The 10682-nt window shown below is 57.9% G+C and overlaps 2 protein-coding genes across 2 annotated transcripts; both read left to right on the forward strand.

Moving 5' to 3' along the window:
• The first annotated feature begins 238 nt into the window (after positions 1-238).
• Positions 239-3078, forward strand: C1QA (complement C1q A chain). The gene is made up of 3 exons (XM_044236315.1): positions 239-362; positions 1229-1398; positions 2421-3078. The coding sequence occupies exons 2-3, from the start codon at positions 1236-1238 to the stop codon at positions 2993-2995; spliced, it is 738 nt and encodes a 245-aa protein (XP_044092250.1). The 5' UTR covers positions 239-362; positions 1229-1235; the 3' UTR covers positions 2996-3078.
• Positions 3079-6439: 3361 nt separating this feature from the next.
• C1QC (complement C1q C chain) lies at positions 6440-9513 on the forward strand. Its single transcript, XM_044236316.1, has 3 exons — positions 6440-6550; positions 6860-7053; positions 8673-9513. Exons 2-3 carry the CDS (start codon positions 6873-6875, stop codon positions 9227-9229), a joined length of 738 nt encoding a protein of 245 aa, XP_044092251.1. The 5' UTR covers positions 6440-6550; positions 6860-6872; the 3' UTR covers positions 9230-9513.
• The last annotated feature ends 1169 nt before the right edge of the window (positions 9514-10682 follow it).

The following is a 10682-nucleotide window of genomic DNA, read 5'->3' on the forward strand; positions in this document are numbered from 1 at the left end:
TCTGCCCTGATGTTCTGTGCTTCCCTGGTTCTCACACCCAACCCAGGACCCCCTCCACGGCCTCTGTCTTTGCAGACTCCTGCCTTGCCGTCCCTGCCCCCACACCAGCTTGCGTGCGTGGGTGGGGGGTGGGGGGGAATGTCCAGTGTCCCAGTCTTGCTGAGGTCTGCTCAAACTGTCTCCGGGAGGCCTCTGGCCCCTGGGGCAAAGCTGGGGGCAGGCCCAGGGAAGGAGAAGGGGAAGTAGGAAGGGATGTGAAACTTGGCCACAGCCAGGCAGGCAGCACCCCTGCTGGGTGTCCCACAGCGGTCCCTGGGTGGAGGACAGGAACATCCAGTTGAACTGACGGCCAGCTGAGGCAGGTGAGGCCAGTGTCCGAGGGGGAGGGGGCTGTGAAATTCAGGGAGCCAGGGGAGCTGGCCTAGGGGGGTGGACCACAAAGGCAGGGGAGGGGGAACACTGTCCTTGGTTCTGTGTCAGGACAGAGTTGGCCAGTGGTGGTGGTGGGGGTTCCGGATCCAGGACCCAGAATAAGTGAGTGGGGGGACCATCTTCATTCCTCGGGTTTGGGAGTTAGTAGGAAGTGGTGATATAAACCCATCCCTCTAACCAGAGTTTCTGGGTTTTGGCCTCCCCAAGACACAAGAAGCTGGGGAAAGCCTGGGAGTGTCAGAGCCAGCGCAGGGGTCCCGTAGACACTCCAGTAGGTGCTGAAAGGGGTCGAGTATGTGGGGGGGGAGGGGTGAGCACACGCGTTGTGTCAGGGGGCTGTGAATTCCTATGTGTACGCACAGCTCTGCCATCTGGGTGAGACAGTGTTAATTAAATAAGAAGTAGGCGCTCGATAAATATTTGTTCAATGGACTTGATCATCTGTAGGACTATATGAGTGTGCGGCTGAGTGTGAGATGGAGTCCATTTGGGCGTCATTCGTGCATCCGGGAGTGTGGAGTGGCGTGTGAGTCTGCTCCCTGTGTTTGTCCGTGTGGGATTGGAGGCCAATTTGTGTGTCTGAGTGTGTAACTTCAGTTGTGTGTGGCATCTGGGTGAATTTCTGGTGCTTCATGTACATACGGGTTCACTGGGGCTGGGTGCAAGGTGGACATCGAAGGCCCTGGAGGTGGCGGGGGTATGTGTAGATATCATTGTAGGTGTGGGATTCGAGGGTGAGTACGAGTTGGGTGTGTGTGAGTGTGTGGGGTCTAGCCCCGCCCCTATGTCTTCACAGTGGCATCATGGAGGCCCCGCGGGGCTGGCTGGTGGGCTGTGTGCTGGCCATATCCTTGGCCTCTACAGTAACCGAGGATGTGTGCCGAGCACCGGACGGGAGGGCGGGAGCTGCAGGACCACCGGGCCGAGACGGACGGCCAGGCCTCAAGGGGGAGCGAGGGGAGCCAGGTAAGCCCTTCCCTCTAGACCCCAGTTCTTCATCCTTTGGCTGGGCCTCCAGGGTGGATGCTTGGGGGCGGCCCCAAGAAGCAGGAATCCACCTGGGCCCCCACATGAAGCCCCTGCAATCTGCACTTGGTCCCCGGGGCTGAGGGGAACCTATCCTCCTCCCTGGACATGTCCCCAGGCTGCCAGGCTTCTCTCTGAATCCCCTTCCTGCCTGAGTCCTCTCTCTCACGGACCACCACAAACAACAAACGTGAAAGGTCTTGGAGTAGCGTCCAGTCCTGGGTTGTCATTCAGTTACCAAAACGAGTAAGGCACTCATCTTTGGACTCAGGAGACTCATCTTGCTGTGTGACCTCGAGCAAGTTACTGACTCTCTCTGAACCTCGGTTTCCTCATCTGTAAAATGGAAAAAATAACCCTACCTGGCACGTAGAGATGATCAGTTCACGGCAACTATCCTTTCTGCATCCTCCAAGCCCCCACACCCAACTCAGCCCCCGCTTCCCCATTCCCAGCCCCTTCCAGTTTCAGAAACTCACATTCTTAAAAAAAAAAAAAAGGGTGGGGGAGGGGTGTCGCTGTGAAGGAAAAAGGAGGAGGACATGCTCAGAGTAGAAAAAGATAATCTCAGTCCCCTTGAGCCTCCCAGTCCAGAGCAGACCAGAAGGATCTGCATAAACATTTGCGATACTTGGCATCCAGGCCTCCTAAATGTAGTCCCGAACCCAAAGGAGTCAGGGGCAGTGGCCCCCCGGCAGGGTGTGGAGGAGCCTGTCCCGCTTTTGCAAGAATCTGACAGCTTCCAAGTACCTGTTCTCACTTTTCTCCACTTTAGAGATAGGGAAGCTGAGGGTCAGTGGTTGAAACACTTGCCCAAGGTCACCCAACCAGCCAGAATCAAGGTCTTGAAGGCCCAGGCACTCCCGCATCCTCCATCCCACCGCAGCCGAGGGTCCCAGCCATCTCCCTGAGGACTGGTGGACCCTGGATTCCCCCTCCAGATCTGGCCTTTCTCCCCACAGGGGCTCCCGGCATGCGGACAGGCATCCAAGGCCTTAAAGGAGACCCGGGGGACCCTGGGCCCCCTGGAAAGCCTGGCAACATGGGCTTTCCTGGACCCAGTGGCCCCCTGGGGCTCCTTGGCTTCCCAGGACCGAAAGGCATCAAGGGCAACCCAGGAAACATCAAGGACCAGCCACGGCCGGCCTTCTCAGCCATAAGGCGGAACCCCCCCATGGGTGGCAACGTGGTCATCTTTGACACGGTCATCACCAACCAGGAAGGCCCGTACCAGAACCACACGGGCCGGTTCCTCTGTGCTGTGCCGGGCTACTACTATTTCACTTTCCAGGTGGTGTCCAAGTGGGACATCTGCCTGTCCATCGTGTCGTCCGGGAGGAACCAGTTCCGGCGCTCCTTGGGCTTCTGTGACACCAACAGCAAGGGGATCTTCCAGGTGGTGTCCGGGGGCATGGTTATCCAGCTGCAGCAAGGGGACCAGGTCTGGATTGAGAAAGACCCCGTCAAGGGCCGCATTTACCAGGGCCCGGAGGTGGATAGTGTCTTCAGCGGCTTCCTCATCTTCCCGTCCATCTGAGCCCCGGAAGGACCCTCCCGCCCCTGGCTGCACATGCTTCCTGCTGTGTGACTCCAGCCCACGCCTTCTACCTCTCTGGTTTCTATGGTCTGCTCTCTATCGGGGTGCTGTTGCTTTAGCTGCCTGAAGGGTGAGGGCTGGCTCCCGGAGCCCCCGAGAACTCACTGCCCACTGCCCACTGTAAGATGGATTTCCTAGAATTCTTCCTAGAATAAACACCTGAGTTCCTGTGTGCTGAGCCTGAGGTTCTGATGCTGTTCTGGGCACTGGGAGGGAGCACAGGAATGACAATCGCTGAATGCTTACAAGGCAAGCCTGTATTTCATATTTTACAACCTGTATTTAGGAGGTCCTGGGAGCCTCATCAGCCTGGGTTCAAATCCTAGGCCACCACTTACCAGTTGGCCAACCGTATGTATATGATATAACTTGAGTGACCTCAGTTTCTTTATCTGTAAAATGGGAATAACAAGGGCACTTACTTCAGAGGCTTGTTGGGAGGACTGAATGACTTAAGACACGGAAATTGCAGAACAGGGACTGCTTCATAGTCAGGGCTTCGGAAGTTTGAGCCATTATTGTATTTTGTTTCATCTGTAGGGCTGGGGAGTGAGGCGGGTATCACGACCCTACTTTCCAGATAGTGAGGCAGGCTGGGGGCATGAGGTGGACATAAAGCCCACGGTCAGTGTTGAAGAGGAGGACCTGGGATTTGAACCCAGAACTTAACGGTATCCAAGCCTGCGTGTGTGTGACGGTGACCCTTGCCAGCCTCCACAGCCACATGCCTGACAGGTGACACTTGATTTCCAACGCCAAACCAGCAAAACATGGGCAAGACTCAGAGAAGGGGAGGGACTAGCCCAAGGGCAACCAGCAGTCTTCCCCGAAGCTAGGTTCCTGAGTCCTGCCCTGGGCTTCCCCCCGCCCCGGAGAAGCATGGAGGCTGGGGCTTCCTCCCTCCCGGGCTGGGCATCCCTGCTGACTGGGACTGAGAAGGTCTGGGGTGCCCACGGTGCATATTCCCGGGGTCCCACTTAGCCTGTGCAGAGCTGCTTGGAGGCAAGAAGCCCCACCTCGTCCTCTGAATGCGAAGACAATAAGTAGCCGGAAGTTTGGTTCTGAGGATGTCTAATGCCCTGGGTGTTTCCCCAGAGAAAGCCATTTGTGCCCCGCGCTGCACACACACCATACATCTGCACACCACACATGCACACTCGTTGAAACCTTCACACCTGCAGACATACTTGGGGTATCCGTGCTGTCCTACCCAGGCACTCTGTGCCTCAGACACCCAAGTACCCCTCCTAAACTGTCAGAAGTACACTCTTATGCACACACACACACACACACACACACTTTCTTTCTCTCACACACACACAGGCACACACACAACCTCGACACACGTGTCCCAGGCACACCCCTGCCACGCCCTCCTCATCCTCCAACACGCATGTGCCTTAGCACCGCCCCAATTCTCTCACTCGCTGACCCTCACACACACTCACACTCCCACCGGCCGGCCCCCGAGGCCCAGGATCGGTGTCTCCCACCTACTGTCGGACACAAGGAGCAGCTGGAGTCCCCACAAACCCATGCCTCCCCCCAGGCCTCGGACAGACTCCCGAGACCCTCTCCTGGGCCGGGGCTGCCCCACCTGCAGCTTCTGGGGGTCAGGAAGGAGAGGGTGACCCCGCTGTAGCCCCAGGGCTGTGCTGGTCTCCTCTGGCCCCTCTGTCTGCTTCGGGCCTCTGCTCTGCCCCAGCTCCCTGCCTCCTGGCCCAGAACATACGCTTCCAGGAAATGAAGCAGATCTTCGAGCCCCTACGATGGGCTGGGTATTTCCTAGCCACGGACACACCGGATGCCAGCAATCCCTCCTCACGGAGCCTCAGGGACAGGAGATGCCTACCCGCCGTCACACTGCCAGAGAGTGGCAGGACCGAGATGTGAACCGGCTCTGCTGACCCCAGAGTAGAGCGCTCCTTCCATTGCAATGGGACTCGAAGATGTCCGGAGTGCAGCCCCTGCCAGTGGTGGGAGAGACCAGGCTAGTGCAGGGAGGGTCAGGGGGCCCCTTATCCTAAATCCCACCTAGACGCACCCCCGCACCCACCCTGCCTGAGGCAGATCACCCGGAGGAGGGGAACAGGCTCAGGCAGAGCCCGGCAGGCCCGGGACGCTGGGGCCGGGCAGGCTGAGCATGGGCCAAGGCTGCCACCTGCTGGACAGCATGGACCTGCGCAAACAAGATGAAAATGGAAGATGGGGTCTCCCCGGCAGTCATGTCTACCCTTTCTGCTCATCCCAGCCCTCTACCTGCTGGGACTTTCGGGGCCAAGTTCATTCACATCCTTGCCCTCAGCTCACATTCTGCAGCCCTGGGCGAAAGGCTGTAGGGACAGAAAAGGAGACCGGGGCCCTTAAGGTCACTTGGTGGGGCAGGGGCAGAGCTGTGAACTCCCGCTCACTCCTAAGCATTGCGCTTGCCTCACTGGGTCCTGCTGGGTCCTCACCACTGCCCTGCATGGGAGCTATTGGAACCCCCCATTTTCGCAGGAGGAATGGGTGCTCAGGGAGGTCAAAGGCCTCACCCCGAGTGACACCGGGGACAGGTGGAGTGTCAGGGTGGGACCCCTCAACTGCTCAGCAGCCCCTCCTCCTCAGAATGTCATAGGAGGAGAACAGAAAGAGAGGAGAGGGCCCTCTCCCAGCTCTGCGAGCCTGGCCCCAACCAGCAGCCCTGTAGCAGCCACCACAGGCTCCAAGACCAGATGCAGGGGTGCCAGAGATGGAGGAGAGGGAGGCAGGGGTCATCAAGGGCCCCAGCAAAGGAAGACGTGCGCACGTGCAAAACCTAGACCTGCCCTCCTGCCCCCCCGCCCCCAGTATACAGACCAGAAGACTGAAGCCTAGAGTGTTTTGCGGAGGGCCTCAGAGCAAGGCAGTGGCAGGGCTGGAGGACATCCGGGGCCACTGACTCTGTCCACCACAGCAGGCTGCCTACCATCGAGGCTTGCCCATCCTGGTGTCCACCCCCAAGTGCAACAAATGAGAGGGCCAAATGGAAGATTCTAGAATAAGGCCTGCCACTTCACAAGTGCATGCAAGGTTTGTTTCGTGGGCAGCGAAGCAGAGGGGTCAGAGCAAGGCTTTGGACCCCAAGAAATCAGTTACACGTGATTTTTGGCAAGGACTTTCTCTCTCTCTCTCTCTCTCTCTCTCTAACACACACACACACACACACACTCCCTCCAGCAGACCCAGGGGGATAGACATTTCCTCATTTCAGACACGCATGACCCTGGGGTGGGGAACACAGGGGCATTGCTGTGGTCAGCCAGACTGAGTACCCAAAAGAAAGTACTGAGTCAGGAAAAATTATGGGAAAGGGGATGTGGGATTGGAAGCAGGGTGAGCAGAGGGGAGGGGGCCGCCCAGCCTGCTCTGGGCCCTCCTCGATGTGACTACTCTGACACGGTATCTTCCCGCCCGGGAGAACGGAAGCAGATCTGAGGACATCTCTGTGACCAGACCAGAATCCTGCCAACCCAGGTGAGGCCAGGACCCCCGCCCAGACGAGGGCAATTGGCAGTTCCCCCTGCCGCCTCCCTGAAACGTGGGGACGACTTGATTGGTGAAAGGAAGGAGGGTCCCCATCGCTGCTGAGCTGAGGGCCTGAGCGCAGAGATGAGGTCCCATTCTCCATCCATCCTGTGGTCCCAGCCTTCAAGGGGCAAGGGAAGGGGCCTGGGGAAGGGAGGTAGGCTCCGGAGGGCTGAGAAGAACTGGCCTGGGGAACAAGAGAGTGAGGAGGGTGGGTGAGGGTCTGGTGGGGGCCAACTCAGCTCTCTCCCTACCCAGATCCTTCCCCAGGATGGACATGGGGTCCAGTTCCCGGCCCCACCTCGGACTAAACCTGTTGCTGCTCCTGCTGGTGCTGCCACTTGGGGGTCAGGCCAGCACAGGCTGCTACGGGATCCCCGGGATGCCGGGTCTACCAGGGGCCCCCGGGAAGGACGGGTACGATGGACTGCCGGGGCCCAAGGGCGAGCCAGGTGAGTCTGCCGGCCTGCTGGGGAGGCATCACTGGAGGCCTGGGGGCAGCAGGCAAGTGTCCATCGGGGGCTACAGCTGGGGGGAGGAGGACGGCAACCTGCTGGCAAGACGTGCAATCCTTCCTGCTGCCCCAGCTCTCCAAGCAGAGGCCAGCTTTCCTGGCAGGTGTCACCCATCTCTCCTCAGACCCCAGGACTCGGTCCCCCTGTTCCCCAATTTTGTGCCTCAGTGTCTCATCTGACACCAAGGAGAGAACGAGAGCACCCGACCCAGGAAGTGGGGGGAGGATCACAGGAGATGATCCTGGAGACCTTTGGCAAATTCTAAAGAGTTGTGCTCTTTGATTACAACCCCTCCACCACCTGCTCTGCAGCATGGACCTCAGGGCGGGGGGGTTCCTTGAGGGACCCGGTGGAGTGGACATGGTGAGTGTCCACAATGCACAGATGGCCCTACCACTTCCTTGTGCAAAGAGCCTCAGTGTCCTCATCTGTCGAATGGGGAGACAGTAGTACAGGCGGCACGGGGGCACTGGGATGATTAAACAAGTTGGAATGTAAAACAGGACCGCGCACGTGGTAAGGTCTCGGGGACGCGTAAGCTATGCACGCTACAGCTGTCATCATTGCTTTTATGGGAGGTCTGTGCTCACTTCCTTCCCGGATCCTAAGGAGTTGGGGGCATGGGGAGTGAGAAGTCGGGATTGCAGAATGATGGGCAAGTCCTAGCATGAGCAAAGAGGGCTGAGGACATGAGGGGGTGTGGGTGCTGGGCAGGTGCTGGAGTCTGGGGCCGCCTTCTGGGTCAGGTGCATATCTGGGATGCAGGTGTGTCTAAAGCCAGCATGGGTGAGACTGGGGAGAGGTTGGATGGAGGTGATGGGGGGGCGGCAGAAGCGGGGGTGGGCAGGCCAGGGACAAGGAATGTCCTTGGGATTTTCCCCACTGCCATCTTCCCTCCTGGCACTAGAATGGAATTTTGCCAACAATCCAGAAGGAATTCTTCGATTCAGGGTGAGCCAAATGAGGCCCCCAGGTCTGCCATTTTTCAAGAACTTATACTACAAGGCTATCTCTGGCCATCCTGTGGCCTGGGTGGCTGACAGTCCCCAATTATTGAGCTCCTACTAATATGCCAGGCATGGTTCCAAATGCTCAGCATATGCCTACCTTATGGAGTAGGTAAAATTGTTAACTCCGTTTTACAAGTGAGAAAACTGTGGCCAAAATCCTTTTTTAAAGTGCCGTACGGCCATTTTATAAATGTTAAAGCTGAGGTTCAGAGAGACTGAGCAACTTACCCAAAGTCACACAGCTGAATCCTGTCCTATGCCAAAGGCCATGCCTTTGGACACCACCCCCCACTGCCCGTCAGGCCCCTCCCCCAGCACGTCTGCCCCCTCCCAAACAGTTGCTGGAAGCTGTCCTGAAGGATAAGACTGGGGCCCTGCAGTGCCTCCAGGCCTCACCAGGAGCTGACCTTCCCGAGCACTTCCTGTGCGGTGCCCGGCTCTCGCACGCTCCCGCTCCAAGCTCCCAGTGGCAATCTGGGATCTGATCCTTCCTCGGGATCCCTGTTCCCAGTCCCATTGCTTCCTTCCCACCCGCTCTCTCCCCAGGAATCCCAGCTATCCCGGGAACACGCGGACCCAAGGGTCAGAAGGGAGAACCCGGCACACCTGGCTTTCCTGGGAAAAACGGCCCCATGGGAACCTCTGGGATTCCCGGGGTTCCCGGCCTCATGGGACCTCCAGGGGAGCCGGGCGAGGAGGGCAGATACAAGCAGAAGCACCAGTCCGTGTTCACAGTCACACGGCAGACAGCCGAGTACCCCAGGCCCAACAGCCTGGTCAAGTTCAACACAGTCATCACCAATCCACAGGGGGATTACGACACGAGCACCGGCAAGTTCACCTGCAAAGTCCCGGGGCTTTACTACTTTGTGTACCACACGTCGCAGACGGCCAACCTGTGCGTGCACCTGTACCGCAGTGGTACCAAGGTGACCACCTTCTGTGACCACATGTCCAACAGCAAGCAGGTCAGCTCGGGCAGCGTGCTGCTACGGCTGCAGGTAGGAGAGCAGGTGTGGCTGGCAGTCAATGACTACAACGGCATGGTGGGCACCGAAGGCTCCGACAGCGTCTTCTCCGGCTTCCTGCTCTTTCCCGACTAGGGCAGGTCAGGCTGCCTCCAGCCCCAGGGCCGCCCCGCCTCCCTGAGCTTCCCCGAAAAAACCCACTGTGCTCCGGCCATTCTCCCGACCTGATGGACTCCTCTTCCAGGAAGCCCGCCCTGACCCCCTGCCCCACGTTTTCTCCCTCCTCTGAGCTCCTTCAGGCGTCACTGCTTTGAGACTTAACCAACACCTTCTAATACTGTCAATGTTTTTTTGCCCCCCACCCCCAAGTCTTGGGAAAGGCAAGGAGATATATAAATAAATAAATAAGTTGATAAATATGCAAGTCTCAGGCTTCTCACTGCCAAGTTCTCCAAGAAGCGGCCTCTTCATCCTCAGCTTTGCACCTGCCGCCGCCATCTGCGGGCTCTAGATTTAGACAGAGCATCTAGCTGGTGCTCAGTAAAGGTTGGCACTCAGCATCCCGTGGCCATTTGGGAGAGTGTGATTGAAGGCCGCCAGAGGTCCCCAATGGGCCATCTGCTGTCACTTGTTTGGGTGAGAGGTGCTCCTGTCATTAAAGCTGTCCATGCTCACGGGTAAACAGGCGTGTTCGAATTCCCAGACCCGTGCGGAATTGTGGCTGCGTCTGTCACAGGAGGGGTTTGGGCTCAGGTAAGCCCAATGTAGACCAAGAGCAGATGGGCAGTGAATTTGTGCCGAATTAATGAGTTAGTTGGGGCGAACGAATGATTAAATCGTGGGTAAATGAGTGACTAAAAGCAGAGTAAGTGTGTGAGTGAGATGAGCACGAGCCAGTAAGAGAGACTCTGTCCCCCCATTCGTCTGATTCACCCCAAGTAACCGACAAAGTCTGGCAGCCCCCAGGAGCTCCGCGAACACCACTGCTGTCCCCAGGCCGGCAGGCTGCCCCCACAAGGCTCCTGATGGTTGGACCCGGATGTCACGATCCTTGCCGGAGGACCAGGAGGCCACAGCACTTTCCCTGTGGTGACCATGAGAAGGGTTGATAGTTCAAGTTCAAAAAAGATAAAAAGTGTAACTTTCCTGGGCAGACTGCCCGTCCAGCGTTAGAGCCCACCGAGTCCCAGGGAGAACCTGCCCGGCCCGGCTGGGATCTCAGCTTGCTTCCACAAGGCCCCCCGGGGCTCAAAGGGACACTGACCCACCCAGCAGGGGGTGTCAGAACAATGGCTGCGGCCCACAACCAACACCACCAATTTTGGCTCTTTTGTTCGTGAAAAGAGCCATTCCACACCCTCCTGCCTTTGCCATGTTGTTGGGTGCCATGCTCCCCACCCCGCTCACACACCAGCCCTCCATCCACCTGGCGGATACACACTCAGCTGTCAGGGTTCAACATAAAAATCACCTCCTCCACGAAGCCTTCCCTGATTCTCCCTTCTGTGTCTCCGCAGTGCCCTCCAGAGCCTTGGATCACAAACTAGGTGACTTTTTAGAGCCTATGTTCCCAAATCCGGTGGCACAA

This window comes from Neovison vison, chromosome 2, assembly GCF_020171115.1.
Source record: "Neovison vison isolate M4711 chromosome 2, ASM_NN_V1, whole genome shotgun sequence".
NCBI classification, from domain to species: Eukaryota; Metazoa; Chordata; class Mammalia; order Carnivora; family Mustelidae; genus Neogale; species Neogale vison.